This window comes from Emys orbicularis, chromosome 2, assembly GCF_028017835.1.
Source record: "Emys orbicularis isolate rEmyOrb1 chromosome 2, rEmyOrb1.hap1, whole genome shotgun sequence".
Lineage (NCBI taxonomy): Eukaryota > Metazoa > Chordata > Testudines > Emydidae > Emys > Emys orbicularis.
Window position 1 is genome coordinate 178,803,792 of NC_088684.1, and position 25,671 is coordinate 178,829,462.

At 43.5% G+C, this 25,671-nt stretch overlaps 1 protein-coding gene across 1 annotated transcript in view; it reads right to left on the reverse strand.

Annotated features, from left to right (window-relative positions):
• Positions 1 to 1,758: 1,758 nt before the first annotated feature.
• The window catches only part of RECK (reversion inducing cysteine rich protein with kazal motifs), a 131,694-nt gene continuing 107,781 nt past the window's right edge, over positions 1,759 to 25,671 (reverse strand). The window contains exons 19-20 of the mRNA XM_065399444.1: positions 11,056 to 11,211; positions 1,759 to 1,974 (exon numbers count right to left, since the gene is read on the reverse strand). Coding sequence (XP_065255516.1) covers positions 1,759 to 1,974; positions 11,056 to 11,211 — 372 coding nt within the window. The remainder of the gene's footprint in view (positions 1,975 to 11,055; positions 11,212 to 25,671) is intronic.

Consider the following 25,671-nt stretch of genomic DNA (forward strand, 5'->3'; position numbering starts at 1 on the left):
GAGCAAGAGGGTATTTTAATCAAAATATAGCATGCTCTTTTCACAACAGACTGTACAAAGAAGACATACACTTATAAAAGCACTTGGAGGAGGTTTCAGAGGGACATGTCAGATTATAAAATGAAGTCAATGGGACTCTACAGGCGTAAGAGCCTGACTGTGTCAATCTGCTTTGCAGAACTACACCCAAAAATTTTAGTTACTAGTGGGAGCTTAATTCTAGCGTTGATCTTTGTGCAAATCTCCAGCTGATAGGTGGAAGATCATCTGTAGACTGAGGATTATATCTGACTCTAATTTTGCAGACCTGGAACACAATAACAAAACAACAAATGTGATTCAGCTTTCCCCACGAAATGAGTTTGACACGCCTGCTATAAGGGGAATACAAAATGTTTAGACACCAATAGAGCGACAAAACTACTCTAAGAATCGTAACTTAGAATTTACTTACTTTGGTAAGTTTTAAAATCTAAACATAGCATAAATGTATATTTTTGCATTTAATTTTTTCTAGGAGCTATATCTGAAAGGAAACAAAAACACACTGAAATATGTGGAGGATTTTATAAAATTGCATATATATTTTTAAGTATACATGAGAAAATAAACATTCTTTTTATTAAAATAAAAAAAGCTTTGATACATTTGCACTGAAAATATTTTTTAACAGAAAATAATTGCTACAAACATGCTACAGTAACATACAAAAGGTTCAAAAAGTTTTCAGTGCCTTCTTTTAAAGTTCAACATTTTGGCAAAAAAGTTTTTCTGTATAAACTTCAAAAGTTGGCTATTATAATACTGATACAAAACACTTCATGTAGATTAAGTTAATGTGCATAAAACACAACAACTTTTAATGTATTGTTTGTATAAAATCAACATATTTAAAGTGTAAATTTCATTAGATAACATGCAAATACTGCAATATTTAAAATGGCACTTATAAATAGAGGCTTTATAATTTTGCATCTAATAAGAAAATCAGATAGAATACATGGTATTTGCAATGTACAGAACTGTAGAAATGAATACATTTCTCCATTTCTTAACGTAAATAAGGTTCTGGCTTAGAAAATGATTGTCATTTTACAAACATGGGGCCCAATATCCTGCAAGCACTTAAGCAGGTGAGTAAAGCTACTCAAATGTGTAAGTTTGCTGGGATAGGCCCATGGCTATTTAGCTTTCTTCATAATAAAATACAAGATAATATATTCACACAAAAAATTACTCAATTCGTTTTTTGGTAAATTATTTAAGTAGCAGCAATTTTTGTTTCTTCCAAAAATTGATGTTTAAAATAGGTGCATACTTGTCATAATTCTCAAGGATATACATCTGAATAATAACAAAAAAACACTTTTCAAAAATCACAATATGTTTGTTCACTGCTGAAAATTTTTGTGTAACAACTTCCTTTCCACAGAATCACAAGTTTAAAGATTTGTACAATATTTTTAAGGTATGTGTGCATAAAGAAAATGATTTGTGTTTGAAAAATCTTTTGACTAGTGATTTTAGTGATTAATAGAGTTTTCTTTTGGATTATTTCAAATATTTTAAAATTCATTTTTAATGAAAAAATGTAGTATATTAAAACCTTTTTCTGGAATTTTGTTGAACCAAACTGATATATATTTTTCTTTCTGGTTAAAATATATTTTGCTCTATTAATAGATCAGCAGTTCTGAATGTCCTTCGCAATATAGAAAAAATACAATAGGATATTTATTTTGCACATTTTCTAAGCAGTTATGTATTGTAGATTGATGCTTGCAAGGTCAATATAAGGCTCAAGAGCAGGGTCTGCAATACAGGCACAGCTTTAACAGAGGAAGAAGATATACTACAGGAAACTTGCACTTGGGATGTGATAAGTGCGGATAACGGCACATGGGATGCTAAAGTTGGGCTGTCAGAATTTATCAGCGACTCTATCTTTTCTGCTTCTTTATTGCAGGCTTCAATCTAGAAAAAAATTCCAACAGTTAGTTATTAAAATCTCTTCTCTTTATCCAGAAGATTAGTATAAACATTTAGGATGGTGAATGAAGTTTAGGATGGCAAAGCCACAAGCGAATCATACAGGTCAGCTTTTGAGAGTTTTTAAAAATTGTATTTTATGTCTCTGTCAGGTGTCTTAGTTACTTATGAATCCTACCATGGAAGCTTCATGGGGAGAAAATTATAAACCTCAAAAATGGTTCATCACAATTTTGTGATTTTTAAGGCCCAAAATCTCATCGTAGACCAGGATTAGAAAGCAGGGCCTCACACCACTGGAAATCATGGGATTTCTCTCCTGGTTCACAAGGTGCTGCACTGAGGTCTATGGGAGTAGAGAACCCCCAGAGAACCTTAGGAGACTCAGTAACCCTCTCAAGGACATTTTCCTTTTTCTCCTGACAAGTCTTTATAATGTTCAGGTTACATTCTGAGGCCCTTTGCACAAGGACATGGGCGAGAGACTTACTTTTCTTAATAAAGGAAAACAAACAAACCAATCTTCGTTTTTCAGAAATCCTTTTCATAAACTCACCACAGATGATGCTTCACAACATTCCAAGTTCAGAATGTAATAACTTTTGAAAATAGACTATCTTGGGGTTTTGGCAAGGGAATATCTACAGGGCAAACTAAATTTTATTTTCTACAAAGTAGCAAAAAAAAAAAAAAATAGATTTTTGATTACTGGTAAACACCTCCAATTTTAAGGTGTTAACTTAGAAACCACTTGTCTGATTCAATTCAAATTTTATAGAAAAATTCGAAATAGTATAGTTTCAGTCCTAGTCTTCAGCCTGCCACTTTTACAGCCAATTTATTTATTTTTTGAGATTTTAAAGGTGGGGATGGAAGAGAAGGTTACTCACCCTGTGTAATAACTGAAGTTCTTTGAGATGGTTGTCCCAGTGGGTGCTCCACTTTAGATGTTCTTGCAGCCCCGCACTTGTAATCAGAGATTTGTGGCAGCAGTGCTTGATTGGGTCAGACAAGCACAGTCCCAGTCTTGCGCTGCTTCAGTTATCTAGCACCGTGTGACCAACCCCCCCCTTCCGACCCCCCCCCCCCGTTCCTTCTCTACTGCAGAGTATGTAATGTGAAGTAGAGGGGAGGTGAGAGGGTAGTGGAGCACCCACGGGGACAACCATCTCAAAGAACTTCAGTTACTGCACAGGGTGAGTAATCTTCTCTTCTTCGAGGAGTGTCCCTGTGGGTGCTCCACTTCAGGTGATTTCAGAGCAGTGCTCTTCAGTGGAAGGAAGGGGCTTCAGAGTTGAAGTCATGGTAGATGATAATACGGTAAGTCCAAATAGCACATCAGACGCTGAATGTTGTTCTAATGCATAGTGTTGTGTAAATGTATGGGCTGAGGCCCAAGTTGCCACTTTATAGATGTCCATAATGAGGACACTGTTAAGAAATGCTATCGAAGCCAATAAAGCTCTGGTGAAATGTGTGTGGGTGCCCACTGGGGGTTGAAGATAGATTTCCATGTGCTATCGTCAAAAGTGTTTGGACAGTCTCTGTTTAGATACGGCATCTCCTTTTGATCACTTTGGGATGGAGATGAATAATTCTGGTGACTTTCGAAAAGTCTTTGTTCTGTCTATATAAAAGGCTAGTGCCCTTTGGACGTCTAGGATGTGAAGTGAGGACTCTTGTCTATTCCCATGGATGGGAGGTGAATGAGTTGGTTGAGATGGAAAGAGGAGGCAATCTTAGGTAAGAACTTGGGATGAGATAATAAGGTAACTTTATTTAAGAATATCACGTATAACGGATGTGCCATGAGGGCCCCTAGCTCTCCCATTCATCAGGCAGACGTAATGGCGATGAGGAAGGCTACCTTCACTGAGCGGTGAAGAAGTGAGCACATCGTTAGCGGTTCAAATGGGGTTCTGGTGAGGCCCCACCATACTAGGTTAAGATCCCATGGTGGAGATAGGGTTTATATTTCAGGGTAAATGTTGATGAGTCCTTTGAGAAAGTGCTTGGTGACTGGGTGAGCGAAAAAAAAATAATCAGTAAATGTTGCATGTTCTGGTGGAACGCTGTGATGGCTGAGAGGTGTACCCTGATTGAGCTCATGGAGAGGCCCTATTTCTTAAGTTCTAGTATGTAGTCTAGACTTAAAGGTAGAGGGAAGGAGACCGCTGTGATTTGTTTATTTTGGCACCATGTAGAGAATCGTAGCCATTTGTGTAAGTATGTATGATGGGTAGCTGGTCTGCGACTATTTAGTAGAACGTCCTTTACTTCATCGGAGCAGGTCATTTCAGGTCCTTGGAGCGACAGAGTAGCCACATTTTGAGATGGAGTCTTTCTAGATTCGGATGAAGGAGTTGGTCTGCATCTTGAGAGAGGAGACAGGGTACAAGAGGAAGGGTGTGCGGTGTGCATGCTACCATTTTGAGAAGGGAACCACATTTGTCATGGCCACCTGGGGGCTATCAGAATGACTTTGGACTTGTCCAATGTGATCTTGTGTATTACCCAGGATAGGAGAGGGATGGGAGGGAAGGCATATAGGAGAGGAGCGTCCCATCTGATAAGAAAGATGTTGCCCATGGAGCGAGGGCCCAGACCTGCTCTGGAGAAAAACAGAGCATTTGGCATTGTGTGCCATTGCAAAGAGGTCTATAGTTGGGAACCCCCAATCTTGGTATACGTTGTGTAGCACCCGTATGTCTAATTCCCACTCGTGGTCCTGAGAAAAGTTCCTGCTCAGTGCATCTGCAGCGGTGTTTTGGCATCCTGGTAGGTAAGAGGCTGAGAGGTTGATGTTGTGACTGATGCACCAGTTCCAGAGTAGCATGGCTTCCGTGCACAGGGAGTATGAGCATTCCTCCCTTGCTGGTTTATATACAATATGCATGCAACACTGTCTGTGAGGATTTTTATGGTCTTGTTTTTGATCATGGGCAGGAAATGGGAGCACACGTTGCAAATGGCTCGTAGTTCCAGTAGCTTTATACACAGGAGGGATTCAGATGGGGACCAACGGCCCTGGATAATATGAGTGTTCAGATGTGCTCCCCAACCTAGTAGTGAGGCATCCTTTATGATCATCACTGTTGGAGGGTTCAGGACAAAGGTGGCCCTGGCCCAAACATTGTCTGGTCGTGTTCACCTTTGTAGGGAGTCTTTTACTTTGTTTGGTATTGTGAGGTGTTTGTTCATGCTGTGTTTGAATGGAGTGTAGGTTTTCCGGAGTCAGGCTTGCAGACACTGCACGTGTAACCTCGCATGTTTGATGATGAATGTTGTTGCAGCCAGGTGGCTCAGCAGTTGTAGGCAAGTCCTGGCCATTATCTGAGGGCTGTTTAGTGTTGGGGAGATCAGATTGGTTAGAGTAATGAATTGCTGTCGTGGTAGAGAGGTCATAGCCTCTGGAGAACTGAGGTAGGCTCCGATGAATTCTAATTTTTGCACTAAAGTTAATGTTGATTTTTGTATATTTGTAGGCCTAGGTGTGTGAAGAGAGCTACCTTGCTTCTAGCGCTCCTTGTCATGTCGATGCTTTCAGTAAGCAGTCATCCAATTATGGGAATATCATAATTCCCTGTCTGCAGAGGTAAGCCACGACCACTGCAAGAATCTTGGAGAATACTCATGGGACAGTGGATAGGCTGAAAGGCAGAATTTTCTAATGAAAGTGATCTGCTCCTGGAGCAAATCTGTAGAACCTCTGATGTGATGGATGTACTGTTAAATGAAAGTGTGCGTCCTGGAGGTTGAGGGCCAAGAATCAGGCCCTCCTTTCTAGTGCTGGAGTTATGGTTGTCAACGTGACCATCTTGAAGTGTTGGGTCTTCACGAATTTGTTGAGTCTTCATATATTGAGAATGGGTCTCCACCCTCCATTTTTTTTCTGGGTGAGGAAATAATGTGAATAGAAACCCTTCCCTCTGTGTTTTGTTGGTACCAGTTTTACAGCACCTAGATGTATGAGGTGGGTTACCTCCTGTCACAGTAGATCTTCATGAGAGGGGTCTCTGAAGAGGGATGGGGAGGAAAGATGGGTACAGGGAATGGAGATAAATGGGATGGAATACCCAGACTTGATTATATCTAGTACGCATCTGTTGGATGTGAGGGTCTGTCAGATTGGGTAAAAAGGGGTGAGAATCTCTGAATGGCTGGGAGATGACAAGTGTTTCCAGCACTTGAAGTTGTGGGGGTCTTGGACCTTCGACCAAAGTCTCAACATTGCTGTCTTGATGGCAGTGCTTGAGACATAGAAGGCTGAGGTGGAGGCGGTCATCTCCTCGTGGATCTCAGTTTCTGCCCTTGTTGCACATATGCGCAATCACACAGACAATAAGGTGTAGACTGGAATCTTTGTGAGGCATAATATTTGCCCTCCTTTTTCTTGTTCCTAGGCATGTAGATGCCCAGGGACTTTAACATCCCCCTTGAGTCTTTGAGTGTGTGGAGAGATTCATCTGCTTTGGCTGCAAACAATTTAGGACCTTCAAATGGGAGATCCTTGACCATCAATTGTACCTCTCTGGGGAACCCAGAGAGATGCAACCAAGATGCTCACCTCATCACTATTGCTGTGGCTACAGACTACATTGTGGTGTCTGCAGAGTGCAATGCAGCCTGCAATGCTGTTCTGGCAAGATGATGTCCTTCAGAGATTATGGTCCTGCACTGTTCTCTTTTCTCTTCTGGAATGAATTCAATACATTCTGACAACTCTGAGTAGTTTGAGTGGTCATATTTGGCAAGAAATGCCTCGTAATTGGTAATCCTGAGGTGTAACGTTGCCAAGGAGTAGGTCTTACAATCGAAGAGATCTAGTCTCTTCCAATCTCTGTCATATGGTGTGTTTTGGGGGGGTGTTATTCTCTGCCCTGTTCATTTACTGGATCCACCACCAAAGAGTTGGGTGTGAGAAGAGGAACTCCATTTCCTTCACTGGCACATAATATTTGTTGTCAGACCTCTTGCATGTAGATGGGATTGTTGTTGGGGTCTGCCAAATCGATTTTACGGGTTCCATAATCATGTCATTCATCAGTAGAGTGATTTTTGGAAGAGGTTGAGGTCTGTAGGATATCTAATAGTTTATGTTGTTATTCCTGGACTTCTTCCAGTGAGATATCCAATGAGCCCGCCATTCTCTTAAAAAGGTCCTGAAATTGTTTCAAGTCATCCCCCATGTTGGGAGGTGGGGGCATGATGGTGTCATCAGGGGAAGATGACAAAAAATTGGCTGCTGGTATCACCTCCTGGTCCAAAATCTCCTCCTCCTCTTTGGCCACATCTTCTGGGAGCTCAGAGGGTCGCCGGCACCGAAGGTGAGGGTGAATGACGTGCGCTCACCCTGGGTGGGCTGGAAGGTTTGTGGTGTTGTGGGGGGTATGCCACCCATGGGATCCAATAAGGCCCCTGAGGTTGAAAAGGCATCGGTGGCATCCCATGGGTGTCCATACCACTTTTGATCTTTGGGCCCAGTATAATAGCCCCGTTCTGTGGTGGATCTGATCTGGTAGGTACACAGATGGGAGAGGAATAGTGAGAGGAGTTTATTTCTCCTTCATCCTCATCTTTCTCGTCGCTTGATAATGGAGGAGCAGATCTAGATGGAGTGGTGAGACGGGTGACGTTGGTACCGAGAACAGGAGTTTCCGGCATAGAGGTCCTTCTAGCATAGGAATTGCTGCAGTGCTAGTAATATTGGTACCATTGAAGATGGAATGGTCGATACAGATTGCTTTGGTGCAGCTGTGAGTGTTGGTGCGTGCACTGTGTGTGTTATGCCGGCAGCAGATGGCGCCATGAGGTCTGCAGTGGTGCCGAGCTGCTCAGTGCCAAATGTTTCATCGGCTCTAATGGTGCTGAGGCAGAGGGTTTCAATTTCCCCTTGCTGCCCTTGTCTGAGCTAGCCCGCTTAGGTTCTTTTGCTCTTATGGTACCCACGATACTGGAGGGTCCCACTACTTCGGCAGTAGAGATACCAATGGAGTTTGCTGGTTTGGGGAACACGATTTCTTGGCAGATTTCTGAGCTGCAGAAGTTGGAGCCCAGTTTTTGGCCACCTTCTTGGCGGAGTCGTCTTTCGGGTGAGCCGATAAGGAAGTTCCTCTGTCAGCAGTCGGGGACCTATGTTCGGGGGGGGGGGGTCTGTGATTTGGGCTCAAATGCTATCCGGAGAGACCTCTCCACCATGAGGAATTTGAATGGTAAGTCTCTCGCCTTCCTGGTTTGGGCTTTTAGATTGTGACAATGCAAGCACTTTTGAGGGATGTGTGTCTTGCCGAGGCAGCGAACACACTGCGAGTGCCCGTCTGACACCAGGACAGAAAGGCTGCAGGTGAGGCAGCATTTAAAACCTGGGGAACTGGGCATGCACCTCATCAAAGTGTCCCCCCCACCCCCAAGGGGAAAACTAATGATTCTAACCTACTAATGGCTAACAGCAGAAACTTAATCTTCTAGTCTGAGAGAAAAAACTTTTTTTAAAGGAAGAAAAAAAATTAAACAGGAAAGAAAAGTTAGCTATAATCCAACAAGAACGAAGTCTAAATTGTGAAAAAAACCCTATTCTAATAAAAGTAGGCATAGAGGTGCTGCTAAGTGCTCTGACTCAAGCAAAAGGCAGTAGAGAAGGAACTGAGGAGGGTTTGCCACACGGCGCTAAATAACCACCTGAAGCGGTGCGAGACCGGGACCGCGCATGTGCAACCCAACCATGCACTGCTACCACAAATCTCCTATTACAAGCACAGGGGCGCAAGAACACCTAAAGTGGAGCACCACAGGGACACTCCTCGAAGAAGAAATTGGATTTATAATGGAAATTTAGCTGCAGCATTAACTACGGAATGTAAAAAACACTCCATGGTCAGTAAAAGTAGATAAATTCAACAGAACGCTAGCAATTATAGGTATCTTGATAGATGAGGCTAGACAACACGGCTTTGACGTAAAGCCAAATTCAGTCACAGTGTAAATTGGTGTATCTTCAATGCAACTGATCAAATTCTGTCCACTTAGAACAGACTTAACTCTGGCCCATACAGGAAGCAAAACTGAATACACAAAATGAGTTTGGGAAAATAAAAAGGAAATTGGAGGCAGACTTTCCTAAACCAAACAATTTGAGGAAATGAAATTGCCCGAATAATATTTGTGTTGTAGAACGAGCAGAAAATGTGGATTCCAGTCTGCTTCTTCTTACTCACTCCCCCCTTTTATATTTTAAAGATTAACCTTCATTTTAAAATAATGCATGTTAAGAGCATCAAATTGGTCAGCGTGAATCCTAAACCCTGAGGGAACTTCATTATAAAAATGTGCTGTCACGAGGGCAGGGAAAGGCGCTTAATAAAAGTACAGGAGTTTTTTGGACTTGCAGAAACCTAACCAAAAGAATGTCAGAATAAAGCAAGAGTTCTAGGAAAAAGAAATGCAATACATATTTGAAGCTTTTTTTTTATTGTAGTAGTTCTGAGTTGCTCCAAGCAAAATAGTATAATGGCTTTTGTGTGGGTTTACTAATCCACATATAGAGTTTAGGGTTGCCAGCTGTGTGTGTAGGTCTTTGCTAGCACAAAGTAGGTGTGTCACACCATTATTATGCTGGGGAACACACTGTGACTTGATGTCCTTTAACATATTCTGAAAAGTATTTGGGGACTTTGTAGCACACTGATAGCTAGTTTTGTAAGAGAGAGGATCCCCCTATCAAAACTGTGATGGTCCCAGAAATATAGGAGCTGATATTTAGCTGGTATGGTTCCATTGAAGCTATGACAATTTCCAGCAGCTGAGGTGGCAGCCTAATACATATCTATGGGCTGGTCCACACTAACCCCCCACTTCGAACTAAGTTACGCAACTTCAGCTACGTGAATAACGTAGCTGAAGTCGAAGTACCTTAGTTCGAACTTACCACGGGTCCAGACGCGGCAGGCAGGCTCCCCCGTCGACGCCGCATACTCCTCTCGCAGAGCAGGAGTACCGGCGAGCACTTCCGGGATCGATTTATCGCGTCTAGACAAGACGCGATAAATCGATCCCAGAAGATCGATTGCTTACCGCCGGACCCGGAGGTAAGTACAGACGTACCCAAAATGTAGCATCAAGACAGACAATGGTATAACCCATTCATACACACCCAGGTGCATTTTTTAAGTAACAGACCAACGGCTCGATACTAAAAACGTATACTCCAAAGCACATTTATTAAATGCATGACAGTCACTCTTCTAAATATATTTTTTCTTTTTGAAATTTTAAATGAAAAATCTTTTGTATTTCACTCAATTGATCTATCTGCTATGCGATATAATTCACAGAAGGCTAAAGTATTGAATTTTATATTATTTTATTGCATTTGATTGTATTTAAAATTACAAAATACCACAAACTCCAGCAAAATGGAGAGTTTGTAGTATTTTCTCTTCCATGTGCTGTAGTCTGCTGTGTGCTCCAGCATACTCCGCTAGCATCCACAGCTAGAGCTGGGTGAAATTTTTCAAACTTTTTTTGCTGAAAAATTCACACTTGGGTCAACCAAAACACTGTATGAATTCATGTCAAATTTGCCAAATTGTTTCAGCCATAAAAGAAAAAAAATTCCAAAAGTCAAAATGAAACATTTTGATTTATTAATTCAAAATGACTGTTTTAAAAATTTTGCTTCAATTTTATTTAAAAAAAAAATTACTAAATGAAACATTTTGCTTGACCTGAAATTAACTTTATTTTTGATTCAGCACCAAAGTGAAATATTGGTTATCTGCACAGCTATATTCAGAACCTCTTACAAAAACAGTAAGTGTTAAACACATCCACTTTATCCTTATAATAGAAACGCTTAGGCACAAATCACCAGAGAAGTCTCAGAACAGTCATCACCCAGTAAAAAACAATGAGACAATTTTATTTTTATTCTTGCCATCTTTCACTGTAGCTTTTCAAGTGTAAGTTGAAAGTAAAATAAATGGTACATAGCACAGATTGTAAACATGACAACCTGTATTGAAATAAAATGGAACTGTATTGACTAAAGAAAATAATAATAAATTCTACCTGCAATGGTTTGGGGTTTTGATCAACGGGTATGATGAGAATCACAATTTCAGATTCTATGCTTAAGTATCCGAACACATCGCATTGTGGCACTGAAACATGTAGACGGATTTTTTGAAGTACTTCAAGTACAGTTATTGGCTTTTTATTGGTTACCTGGAAAAAGATTGAGTACTTTATTATTCATGCAAAATGAAATTACATTTGTCCTCTTCAGAGATGTAAATAATAAGGTTATGTCATACTAGAAAAGTTGTTTGAACATACTCTATTTTAAACCAAATTATCAAACCCAGTCTATATAAGCAACGAATAAGCTTTAAGTGAAGGGAAAGAGAACACTTACTTATCTTCCAGTAACTGTGGTTCTTCAAGATGTGGTGTCCATATATATTTCGCTATTGGGGCACATGTGCCCCATGTGCTTGCGACCAGAATCTTCTGGCTACACTGTCCATTGAGCCTGTGCATGCACCTCACTTAGTGTCCTTGTGCTTCTGTACTGAGGGCATAAAGGGTGATGCAGGCCAACCACCACTCATTTTCTTCAACACTGTTGTAGTGGGGAAGAAGGGCAGGTCATGGAATACATTTGGACAACACATCTCAAAGAACTCCAGTTACTGTAGAGACAAAGAAAGATGCTCACAGAGTCCATCAGACAGCTGAAGCAGGTCTATGTGTCACTGCTGTCTCAGCCAAGATGGAGCAATCAGGATTATCCTTCCCCTGTCCTGACATATATTCCTCACCACCTTCTAAATTAATGGAAAGGGAGGGAAGAATACAGAAGGCCCTCTCCCTAATGCAACACAAAAGCATCCAATATGGACTGACTGTCCCTTCCCACTCATGAACAGACGAGATGATACTTTTTGTTTAACCTGGTTGTAGTCAGGTCTACATCAGGTCAGCCCCAGCTGGAGAAAATCTCTTGTGCCACTTGATACTTCAGGGATTACTCATGCACATGAGAACTGTCTCTGATAAGCCAATCTGCTAACATATTGCTCTTCCCTGCTAGATGCCTGAATAGATATTGTGAAGAATGCAACAGTCCCATAGATTGACTGTCTCAGCACACACCAGGGAAGAATGGGCACTTCTTTGTTTGTTGAAGTAATACATAATGGTTGTATTGTCTGTTGATACCTGAACAACCTCTCTCTTTATGTGAGGAAGAAAATATCTGACAGCCTCATGAATGGCTCTTAATTTGAAAACATTTATATGCAAATTCTTTTTTTTGAGATGCCTGGTGGCCCTGAACTGAGCAAACCCTGCTGAGCTTCCCATCCATTGTCTGATGTGTCGGAGGTTATTGTGACAGATGGCAAAGGGTGTTTGAACAAAACACCTCTGAGAACATTTTAACTATCTATCCACCACATCAACAAATTTAGAATGTCCTGAGGTGTGGTGACTGACATCTGAACACTGTCCAGATTCAGTTTGTAAACCTGAGCCATATAGTGCTGCGCTGACCTCATTCTGAGGCATGGAAATAGAATAACATACGTAGTCACTGCATAAAAAACATCAGACCCAAAAAGAAAACCAGTTTCTGGAGCTGATAGTGTCATATCTAAAGCGCATTGCTCTCTCTTCAGAAACCTTTTTTTCTGGAAGGAAAGCTCTTCCTGCTACTGAGTCCAATACAGAACCTATTAAATTAATTCTTTGAGTCAGGCAAAGATTTTACTTTTTGACATTCAGAAGCAGTCCCAAATCCGTAACGAGGGAGGTTGTAAATGTAAACTAGATCTTTGCGTGAAGACTTTAGCAGCCAAATTGTCTAAATCTGGGTAAACAAAGATAGCCTGTTTTCCGAGGTGCACCATTACTGTAGAAAAGCAGTGTTTTTGTAAAGACTCTTGGCATTATTAGAAAGGCCAAAATGGCAGGACCTCGTACTGGAACTGTGTTTGTGCCAACACAACACAAAGGTACTTCTGATGAGCTGGCTGGATAGAAATATTTAAATATGTATCGAGAGTTGTGAACTTATCCATAACTGAAATCAAGGGCTAATATAGAGACTAGAGTTTGCATTCAAAACTGAAATTTCTTGATGAACCTATTCAGTTTGTTTAAATCTAAAATTGGACAGAACCCACCCCCAATCTTTCTTCTGAACCGGGAAGTATCTTCAATAAAACCCCGATCCCTCCCCACAGATGTTCAGGTTTCTCTTCCACAGCATATTTTAGGAGAAATTTCTGAACTTCTGATAGGATAACCTTGTGAGAAGGTTCTATGAAAAGAGAAGGGTACGGGGAATTGAAAGGGGGTAACTATTATTTCTAGGACTCTCTTGCCCGATGTAACAAGCCTCCAATTGTCAATGAAATGGACCAGTGTCTCCAAACAAAGGAAGCGACATATCCTTGCCAACTGGTCCCCAAGTCTTGATTCTAGTGTTAAATTGGAGGCCATGTATTATGCAAAGAGGAAGAGGAAGTAGCAGATTGTTTTGACTTAGTTCTGGATCTGAACAGTTTCTTTTTAAGTAGAGACTGTGATGAAGATGTAGTTTGCTGATGTTTCAGCTGCAGATGAAGAGTCAGAAACATCAAAAGAAGCACGAGAGCATGCTTCGCCACATTTGACATCTTTGACATCAAACTGCTTTGATCATCTTGTAGTTCTTGTACAACGCAAAGCCATCTTCTCCCAAAATGGAATTGGTACCAGGCCATCTGTGCCTGGTAAATAGCCACCCTTATTCCTAGAGAAGAAGAAGAAAAGAATCACCCTTTCCCCCCCTCTTTATCTGCAGGAGTTGCACGGGCTTGACCAGACCTGAACCTATTACTGGCTGCAACAACTGCCAGAGAATTTGGCATGGGGAGAGTATGACAGTACATAGGATCTGGCAATGCTAAAAGTGGCTGTCTTCTCCCTGGCCTTTTTCTGCAGCATTGACACAGCCAGAACGGTCTGATCATAGGCTCCTTAGCTGCCAACTGGACAGATGGCGCCTTCAACACCCTAAGAGCTTTAACAGGAGGATCTAATGAAACAGGAACAGGAGCCAGAACCAACAAAAACCCTGATCCACAGGATTCTTTAGTCACCTTAGCCTTACTAGATGAGGCAGCTGGAGCCAAAAAAGGCCTTTTAGTCTTCAGATCCAATGATCTCTTGGAACCTGATGCCTTAGCAGCAACAGCTTCTTTAAGCAGGGGTACCTGCAGTCTGTTCTGCCTCTCCGGTTGTGAAAGTCTGACAAATAGAACACCCAGAAGAAGAGTGGCACTCAAGGCATCTAAACGACAGCTGGGCATGAAGTGCATCTCTTAAAATCCAACTTCTTCTTCGGTTCTGCCATTCCATGTAACTGAACCCTAAAAGTAAACTAAACTAACTAGAACTACAAACTACAGTAACTCCTCAATTAACGTTGTAGTTATCTTCCTGAAAAATGCGACGTTAAGTGAAACGATGTTAAGTGAATCCAATTTCCCGATAAGAATTCATGTAAATGGGGGGAGGGGGGGGGAGTTTAGGTTCCAGGAATTTTTTTTTTTTTTTTTTGCCAGACAAAAGGTATTAAACAAGCAATTTAATACAGGTATATGTTTTAAACAATTTAAAAAAAAACAATTTAATACTGCAGTCATCACTGCTGAGTAGGAAGCTTGGTTGAGGTGGTGGAGTCAGACAGTGGAAGAGGATTGTCCAGCTGCTCCTCTTGCTATTTTTGCAAGCACAGGCACTGACTTTGCCAGGGGCAGGGGGCTCAACCCTCAGCCCATCCACCCCACCCCTTCCCCCAAGCCCCCACCCTTGACCCACCTCTTCTCCCCCCCCACCTCTTCCCCCTTTACTTCACATGCTGTGTCCTCGCTCCTCCCTCCCCTCCCTTCTGAATGCTGCAAGCCAGCTGATTGCCATGGGCAGGAGGCAGGGGAGGCGCGCTGAGTCCTTCCTCCTCCCCCCTCCCTCCTGCCTCCTAAACGCCGCAAGCCAACTGATTGCTGCGGGCAGGAGGCAGGGGAGGGAGGAGGAGCCTGCGTGCCGAGTCCTCGCTTCCCCCCCCCTCTAAACGCTGCAAGCCAGCTGATTGCCACGGACAGGAGGCGGGGGGAGGTGCTGATCTGCGGGGTCTGCCGGCGGGCGGGAGGTGCTGTGGGGGGAGGGGGATGTCGGGCGGCTGCCAGCTGTGGAGAAAGCAGGCAGCCAAACAACGTAAGAATGGAGCATTGCACAACTTTAAATGAGCATGTTCCCTAATTGATCAGCAACATAACAATGTTAACCAGGACGACTTTAAGTGAGGAGTTACTGTACCTTAAACTCAACCAATGCTAAAACTAAAACACAACAACTATCTAAAAGGTACTAAATAAAAGAGAAACACCCAGATCCGACAGACTGAAACAGTTCATTTCTGTCTGGCACAAGCAGTTGAAGAGAACTGAGGCAGCAGAGGGCAAGGAATCCCTTATATAGACTCGCTTTCAGAACATTCAGTGATGCTGAGTGAAGGAGTAAGAAGGGGGTGCATGTGCACTTTAACATGCACTGCTTGGAGAAGGTTCTATTGTTAGCCGAGACCAGTCAGTGCATTACCCGTAAGTGGGAATATGCACAGCCACTCGAAGAAGAATGTACATGTAAACATCTTGTAGGTCGAGAGCCACAAGCCAGTCTTGTGGATCTAGTGATGGAATTATGGAGGCTAGGGATGCCTCTGAATTTGAAGCAGCAGATAAAGGTGTTGAGCCCCCTCAAGTCCAGAATCAGGTGCCATCCTTCCTTTTTCTTCATTTGGAAAGAATTAGAATAAAAGCCCTTCCCCCAGAACTGTAGAATAACTTCTTCTATTGCACCAAGAGACAGAAGTGACTGTCTCCTGATACAAGTCTCTCATGAGTGAGGTCCCCGAGATGGGATGTGGGGTGGAGGACAGATGTAGTATGGAACAGTAGAAAGTATCTGACAGTGCCTAAAACCCAGTTTGGTATTATGAGGTTCTATGGCACTTTGAAAAAATGAAAGCGATTCCCAAATCAGGGGGAGCAAGGGTAGAAATCCAGCAGACTGTTTACAGAGCAAGTCCCTACCAACATTAGCTTTCTCTCAGAAATTTTAACTCCTTGCCCTGCATTTCTGTGGGAGTTTGTCAATAAAGTCTGAGAATCTGTGGCAATTCATAAAGTAATGCCTGATAATTAGCAACCTGGAATTGCAGGCTAGCAGATGAATAACTCTTATGTCCAAATATATCAAGCTGCTTCTTTATCTCTGGAGGCTGTTGTTGCTAGCTCCTTTAACTAGCTGCCACATCAGTAGCAAGCCAGGTACTAGGTGAGTGTATATTTAAACTGTCGGGATGGCACCTGGTACCTCCTATCTCCCTTTTTTAGAAGTTGTAGTTCCTGATGCTGGTGTTTGCCAGCTATGCTTTGCTGACTGTAATAGGACTTCGTTGATGGGCAGTGCTAGACAAATGGCACAGAGACATGAAGAATATTCAAGAGGTTACAGGAGCTCTCTTGTACCACTTCCATTGGTATCTTAATAGATTTTCTGTGTGCCTCAGCAGGTCTTGGAAGCTCTTGTTGTCATCTGTGAGGTAATGTAGATGTGACCACTGCCTCATCCGGGGAAGAAAAGAATATAGTAACTGGCTTTGTCCGCTATTCTGTCTGAGGATACTTCTCCTCAGATAACTCCTTGGGGGCAAGGGGGAGCAGATGCCAGATTCATTAACTTCAAGCTAATACTCCAAGTTCCCTGGGAAGGTGCAGGAGAGGAGGCTCTAACCCTGGAAAGTGCTGATGAAGTGTGGTGCCTTGTATGGTGAAGACCCCAGGGGTTCCAATAGGGCCATAGAAAAAGGTACCAGATTATATGCCTACTGTTCTATTCCATATATATGGAATATATTTTCCATAAAATAAATTTCCATAAAATATAAATTTTATGTTTATTTATATATATTTTTATATATAAATATATATAAATAAAGCCCTCTCTTTCATACTAACAAAGGATCAAATAGTCGGAGGGCCCCGGTGAATATTTCCTGCTGTTTTGGGAATCTGACGAGGAGAAAGAGCACTCTAAATCTAATGTGGTGGGCTTCTGAAGCTGGGGTTGCTAGGCTGCACCATTAGCTGAGATGTAACTAGCAGCCAGTACTGCCAAAGTAGAGGGCCATCAGCACTGTGGTTGGGATATTTAGTCCTGCAGAAAGCAGTGGAGAGTCTAGCTCATCAATGACATGAAGATCCCTCAGGACCACATATTACTTCAGAATGGAGAATGACGGTGCTATAAACTTCAGTGCAGACAGTGCTGATGCACTCAGCATCAAAGCAAGTAGTACTGAAGAGATTGGGACCACAGGGGTCAGTACCAAAGTGCTTGGTGCCAAGGTAGTCCCTGATACTCTGGTATTCCTGAGATAGTGCTAGAGTTCTGACACCACACTCCCTCAGAGCTCCAGTAATGCCTGACTTGAGCCAAGAAATCTTCTTTAGATCAGGAGCAGTGAGGTGACTTGGACTTCATTTTACTGGGAATTTCTAGCAGCTCCTTTTCCCAGAGGAGCGATGCTCCTTCTTTCTCCTAGGTTCTGACACAGAGGAGTGTACCAAAGAGCCTGTCCCGGAGAGACCCAAGCTTTTTACTGCTTCAAGAGAAATCACTGGAGTCCCTCCCTGACTCCATACGGCACCCATGCAGAGGAAGGGGAGAAGGAGAAGAGTTGAGCCTTTATTATGACCAAGGTGAGAAGATGAAAAGTAATACGCCTGCTCCAATAGGTGGGGCTAGTCTTTCTGGTATGCTAAGATGCTCTTGCATCCCTTGCACCTGGATTAGAGACATAGATGATGCCGATGTCTCAACAGCTGTATAGGTACTGTGGTTCTGGTGACTGGAGGTCTAGTTAGCACTGCTGACTGGGTTCACAGACTGTTCTGAGCTTGTCTACAGTGCAGCTGTACCGCTACAGCGGCACTGCTGTAGCGCTTCAGTGTAGACACTAACTACGACGATGGGAGGGATTCTCCCATCAGTGCAGGTAACCCACATCCTGGAGAGGCAGTAGCTAGGACGATGGAAGAATTCTTCCATCAACCTAGTACTATCTACACAGGGACTTAGGTTGGCTTAACAACACTGCTCAGGGCTATGGATTTTTCACACCCCCGGTCGACATAGTTAAACCAACCTAATTTTTCAATGTAGACCAGGCCTCTGTGCTTATAGACCTTAAGCTCCAAAAAGGGAATGTACGTACAAAGATGCTGGCCACTAACATGTGGGAGCTGCAGATACAGTACAGACCTGTTTACGCACGGATGCCGGGAGTCAAGCCATCACGACCATGTGTTAACGGACCGTGGGTTAAGAGGGCCATGCTGAAAAAAGTGTCTATGATTCACTTAGAAAAAAACACCGTTATTTTCTGCTCTTTTTGGCTCATATTTCTTTCTTTCTTTCTTTCTTATGAAGTCTGTCATTTGCCGCAGATGAATGATTTCGATATTTTCCGCATTTGGTCCTCCATAAATCTTACAACAGTTTCTACAGCACTAAGGGCTTCTGTGGGCGAAATTTTGACCTTTTCAACGACATCGTCGTCGTCATTGTCATTTAGGCCTGCATTATTAGAATTCTCGCCACTACTTTCGCGGTCTGACGTAGCCTCGCAGCTTGTTAACATTTCTTCCTCGGACAGAAATTCTGAAGTCGGGCAATCTTCATCCAGCTCCAGCCACTTGGTAATGATTTCCGGCGATGTATCCAAACTAAAATCTTTTATCATTTGAAAGAGAAGTTTACCTTTATCCTCTTTTGTCTGCGTGCGTGTTTGTAGGACGTCTTCTTCTGAAAATCCTTCAAAGTCTGGCTCTGAATCAGTGCCACTGCTGGAATTTCCAAGTCTGAGCCGTCTTTGACAGAAAAGGCATCACCGAGAGCCTTCATCCAGCAGTTTTCAATGGACTTTTGTTTTACTCCGTCCCAAGCTTTTTTAACTAAATAAATAATTTCTTTCATGTTTAACAGTTTCAGGAATTCGGAAATGCCCAAAAACATGCATGCCACAATCGCCAAAATCAGCTCCCGTTGATAATTGTTTTTAAAATTCTGAATAATGCCCTGGTCTAAAGGTTGAATTTCTGATGATGTATTGAATGGTAGGTATAGCACTCGAATTTTTCCATCGCTCGATACCAGTGATTCGGCTGGAGGATGGGCTGGACAATTGTCAAGTAGCAAAAGTGCTTTGGCTTCAAGTTTCTTCGACCGCAGATGCTTACGAACAGCTGGAACAAAGCTGCTGTGGAACCAGTCGTCGAAAATGTGTCTCGTCATCCAAGCATTTTTGCTCTTAGCGTATATTACTGGCAGTTTGGCTCTATTGAGGTGATTAAAGCAGCGAGGGTTATGAAAGCGGCCAACGAGAAGAGGGGCAAGCTTATGGCTGCCTGTCTTATTACTACAAAAAAGAAGAGTCACATGATCTTTTATCTTTTTAAATCCAGCTGTTTACTGTGTCTCATAATTAAAGGCTAAAGTCTTATCAGGTAGCAGTTTTGCAAATAAAGCTGTTTCATCACAATTATAAAGTTGTTCTCTGTGGTAGTCTTCATTTTGTAAAATAGATTTTAACTCGGCGGGAAATGCATTCGCGGTCGATTCATCGGCTGATCGGCTTTCTCTAGAAAATAGATACCTGCGCTATGCCATGACGCTTTTTAAAACGACTTATAAACCCCTTGCTGTCTTGGAATGATTCATCCCCCGTTAAATTTCCAAATTTTGTCGCCTGAGCTTGAAGAATTGGCCCACTTAGCGGCTTTCCTTTCAGCCTTTCCTGAGCAAACCACGTGCGCATGGCTTTGTCTATTGTGGGTTTTTCTGAAAAAGCACACATTTTCGCTTAAGCCCCACGGCAGAATTGATATTTTGTACAAAGTCATTCAGTTTAGAATAGTTTTTTAGCCATCCTCGGAGAGTAGATTTGGCAATCCCAATATCTTTTGAAACTTTGGCCTGGGTTTCTCCACTATTTACTCGATCTATTGCAGCTAGCTTTTCTTATACAGTGTAGAAACGCTGACGCTTGCCCTCTGCCATTATATTAGGCCTACGGTTAAAATTTTCTAATGTAGTATATATATTACTATATAACTACTATATACTGTATTATATATCTCTCTAGCGTGACAATGACTAAGCATGTGTGATACGTCTTTACTAATATCGGTAAAGTCGTACAACACGTTTCTGCTCCACACTTCCTGTCGATTTCTATGTCAGTGAGTTAGTGAGCAAATCTACATAGCAAGTTCCTGTACCGCGTGTTAACGAGTCTCGCGTGTTAAATAGGTAGCACTGGGAGGCATGGTGCAACCGCGCTTTAAGCGGATTCATGCGTAAATGGGTCTGTACTGCATCAAGCTGCTGGGTACCAAGAAGATCAGCGCCAAAGGAAAGTAGGCAGCAAATTTAGCTGGTACCATAGGCACTCATCATAACCAATATTGAGGCAAAATAAGGATAAGGCTGCCCTTCAGCTGCAGAGCTTGGGATGAGTCTAGCACTCTTGTGTCTCGGCTCTGAGGGTCCAGGAGAGGGAGATTTATGTCTCATCTCTGAAGTAAAAGCTCCTTCCTACCCCTTTTTGAAAAAGTCAATGTGTGGATCGAGATCAACAAGTGAGGTTTATTAGGCATCTCAGCCCTGGAGCATAGGAGGGAATTACGGCTTGCTGGGGCACTAACCAAGAAGGACTGGAAGGAGGACTGAGCTTTAGCTATGTCCTTATCTGTGTCAGAGATGGTTTTCATAGAGTGCTCCAAAAGAAATGACTTTAGGCATTTATCCCTAGCCTTCTGAGCCTGCTTGGAAAAAGAATGGCAGATAAAGCCATGGTCAGGGATATGCCTTTCACACAAAAGAAAAAGAGTGCTCATCATTGAGTAGCACTGAAGCATCTGAGGAGGGGCATGTCTTAAACCCCAGAAAGATAGCTGCCACTGTAACAACAGCATAAGTCCTGGTATGGGGCAATGACAGCTCCAAGTTTATCTATGAATAAACTAGTAAAAGGTTCTCTCTCTCTTTTTTTTTTTTTAAACCAACAGGCAATCTAAAAGTTTACTAATTAATTACTATCACTAACTACAACAGACTCACAGAGAAGCAAGCAGACACTGTAAGGATTCAGTCTCGCTGCCACCAGCGGTAAGAAGGAACTGACATATGGTAGAGCCCACTCCATCTTTTATGCCCTCTGGTGGTGGTGGTGGGTTGGCACAAAGATATCTAGCATGCAGTCATGGCCCCAAAGGACACTGCTGGCCAAAAATATCTGATCTCATACGCACAGGCGCAAATGCACCAGAAGTGAATCCATGTGGACAGTCACTCAAAGAAGAAGAGAAGGTTACTCACCTGTGCAGTAACTGATGTTCTTCGAGATGGTTGTCCCTGTGGGTGCTCCACTTTTTTGGGTATTTGAGCGCCCCTGCGCTTCTAGTCGGAAATTTAATGTAGCAGTGCCCTGGCTGGCCACGCACGCGCTGCCGCCAGCAAATGCTGCTCTGAGTAAGTATTGCCCGTGCAGTCAACCGTCCCCCAGTTCCTTCTCTGCTGCAGAGGATCGAAGAGAAACTCCGAAGCAGAGGGGAGGGGTGGTGTAGTGGAGCACCCACAGGGACAACCATCTCAAAGAACATCAGTTACTGCACAGATGAGTAATCTTCCCTTCTTCTACGAGGAATGTCCCTGTGGGTGCTCCACTTTTAGGTGACTATAGAGCAGTACCCTTCAGTGGAAGGAGGGGCTTCGGAGAGGTTTACTGAGTAGTGGATAACACTGATTCTCTGAAATGAGCATCGGCAACTGATTGCTTCTCTATGGCGTAATGTCTGGTGAAGGTGTGGGCTGATGCCCAGGTAGCTGCTTTACATATATGAATGATGGGTATATCTTTAAGAAAGGTTATTGAAGTGGATATAGCCCTGGTGGAGTGCGTGTGAAGACCAGAGGGGGGTTCTAGGTCTTGTTCGCAGTAGCATGATCGAATGCACTCCGATATCCAATTTGAAAGTCGTTGTTTGGAAATGGTTAGTCCTTGAGATCGTTTCGTTGTGGAAACGAACAGTCTGGTGGATTTTCTGAATGTCTTTGTTCTATCTATATAGAACGCAAGTGCTCTATGAACGTCCAAGACGTGAAGAGATGCTTCCCTGCTGTCAGCATGCGGCTTCAGGAAGAATACAGGTAAGTAGATGGGCTAGTTGAGATGGAAGGATGAGGCCACTTTAGGTATGAATTTCGGATGTGGGCAAAGGATTACCTTGTCCTTGAGGAATATGGTGAAAGGTGAAGTTACCATCAGGGCACCAAGCTCTCCAACCTGTCGTGCCAACGTAATTGCGACTAGGAAGGCGACTTTAATGGACAAGTGTAATAGTGAGCAGGTAGCCAGAGGCTCAAAAGGTTTGCTCATGAGGGTACGGAGGACTAAGTTAAGGTCCCACATAGGGGTAGGGTCTCTGACTGTAGGGTAAGTATTCTGTATACCCTTGAGGAAGCATTTAGAGAGAGGATGCGTGAATATAGTGAGGCCATCTACTTTGGAATGGAAAGCTGTGATTGCAGATAAGTGTACCCGGAGTGAACTGATAGAAAGACCCGATTTTTTTAGGATCAGCATGTATTCAAGTATTGTAGGTAATGGAGCCTACAAGGGGAGAGTTGTTTGTCTCCACACCATATGGAGAAACGACACCACTTTTGAGTATATGTTTTTCATGTGGTTAATCATCTGCTTTTCATCAAAACATCCCAGACCTCTGTGGAACAGCCGGCCTCCAGAGGTGTCAGCCACAGATTAGCCATGCCTTGAGATGGAGGATCAGGAAGTTGGGGTGACAGAGATGACCTGAGTCCAGTGTGAGTAGGTGAGGTATGAGTGGGAGGGGTCACAGTGGTGTTGTGATCTGGTTGAGGTAGGGAAACCAGGTTTGTCTGGGCCACGTTGGTGCAATCAGGATTACTCGGGATCTGTCCTGTTTTATCTTGTAAAGGGCACGAGATATCAGAGGAATTGGGGGGAAAGCGTACATTAGAGACGCTTCCCATTTCACAAGGAAGGCGTCCTCGAGGGAGTTTTCTCCGAGTCTTGTCCGGGAGCAGTATTGAGGGCACTTGGTATTGTGGGGCGTTGCAAAAAGGTCTATTGTGGAGAAACCCCAGTGTTGGAAGATAGTGGTGAGGATTTCCGGGTCCATTTCCCATTCGTGTGTCTGGGAGAAGTTTCTGCTTAGCTCGTCTGCTGTGCTGTTTTGGCTTCCCGGCAGGTAGGCTGCTTTGAGGTCTATGTTGTGGGAGATGCACCACTCCCAAAGCTGAACCACCTCTGTGCAGAGCAGGTAAGATCGAGCCTCACCTTGGCGATTGATATAAAACATGGTGGCCAAATTGTCCGTAAGGATCTGCACTGTCTTGTTGTGAATGAGGGGCAGAAAATGGTGGCATGCATTGTGGACCACCCAAAGCTCCAATAGATTTATGTGGAGCACGGACTCCATGGAGGACCATCTGCCCTGGATGGTATGTTCGGACAGGTGTGCCCCCCAGCCCAGGAGAGACGCATCCGTGGTTATCGTTACTAATGGGGTGTGTTGTTGGAAAGGGACACCCCTGCAGATGTTGGAATGGTTTGTCCACCAGGATAACAAATTCTTTACCGTGGTGGGCATGGTCAGTCGCTTTTGAATGGAATGTCTGTGATGAATGTATACTGTACGGAGCCATGCCTGAAGGTACCTCATATGACGTCGTGCATGTTTAAAGACAAACGTGGTTGCTGACATGTGTCCTAGAAGTTAGAGGTATAACCTGGCGGATGTCTGCAGGCTGTTTTGTATGGTTGCTATGAGGTTTGTTAATGTCAGGAAGCGTTGTTGGAGGTAGACTTGCCAATGCCATGGTGCAGTCCAGGTGGGCACCTATGAATTCCAACTGTTGGGTCAGAATTAGGGTGGATTTTAGGCCATTGATTTGTAGGCCTAGTCTTCTGAACAGAGTTGCAGTGAGTGACAAAGCGTCCACCACCTGTTGGTATGTAGAAGCTTTCAATCGTCCAGGTCGGGGAATATAATTACCCCCTGTCTGTGAAGATGGGCTGCAACCACAGCAAGGACTTTGGAGAAAACTCGCAGGGCCGTGGAAAGTCCAAGGATGTATGGTAAGATGGAAATAAGCATCCTGGAGGTCGAGGGTTGAGAGCCAATCTCCCTTCTCCAATGCTGGGATTACGGTTGCAGTGGTAACCATCTTGAAATGCTGAGTTCTGATAAACTTGTTTAGCTTGCGCAAGTCCAATATGGGCCTCCATCTGCCCATTTTCTTTTGGGTGAGGAAATAGCGTGAATAAAACCTGGTCCTCCCGTGTTTGGGAGGTACGGGTTCTATGGCACCGAGTTGCAGGAGGTGATTTATTTTCTGCTGTAGTAGGTGCTCGTGAGAAGGTTCCCTGAAGAGGGATGGGAAAGGGCGGTGGGTTGGTGAAATAGAGGTGAAGGGGATGGAATAGCCCTTGTGTATAATTTCCAGAACCCATGATTGCTCAGACCGGATAGAAAGGTGTTAGGAGGTCTCCAAATGGACTGGAATCAGGAGATGCTTGTGGCAATGGAATTTGAGGGACTCTCATGCCCTCGACCAATACTTTAAAATGCCTGTCTAGAAGTAGATGGTTGGGACGTGGTGGATTGCCCCGGTGTCTATCATCGTCTTGGCTGACGTTGTTTGCGACGTTGGTAGTACTGTCTCTGTGGCTGGGTATACAGAGCAGTACGGAAGCGCTGGGTGTAAAATGCGCCCTGTTTCTTTTTATCAGGTACGTGAATTCCCAAGGTTTCAGCATGGCACAGGAGTCCTTGAGCGTATGCAAGGCTGCATCCGTGATGTCTGCAAAGAGTTTCTGTCCCTCAAAAGGTAAGTCCTCGATCGTGGCCTGGATTTCCTTGGGGAAACCGGAAAGGTGGAGCCAAGAGGCCCTCCGCATGACTACTGATGTGGCGATGGAGCGAGCCGCCGTGTCTGCAGAATCCAATGATGTCTGCAAGGCCGTCCTGGCAATCAGGGAACCTTCTGAGATGCTCGCTTTGTATTGTTCTTTTTTGTCTGTTGGGAGATGCTCAATAAACACAGACATCTGTGCAAAAATGTTGAGAGTGTATTTGGCTAATAGCGTGGAGTAGGTAGTGATGCGTAACTGAAGAGTCGCTGAGGAATAGGCCTTTCTACCAAAAACAAGTCAAGGCGTTTCCAGTCTTCTTTCGTAAGAGGTGGTACGAGCCAGGTGTGGTTTTCCCCTTTGATTAATGGCTTCCACAACCAGTGAGTTTGGACTAGGGTAAGTGAAGAGGAACTCAGCCCCTTTTGCTGGCATGTAATACTTCTTGTCTGAACGTTTACAAGAAGGTGGGGCCGTGGCCGGTGTCTGCCAGACCGTTTTTGCTGGGTCCATAATGGCAGAATTAATAGGCAATGCAATCTTGGCTGTAGAAGAGGCATGGAGAATGTCAGTGAGCTCATGCTGTGACTCTAGCAGCTCTTCTAAGCAGATGCCTAGGG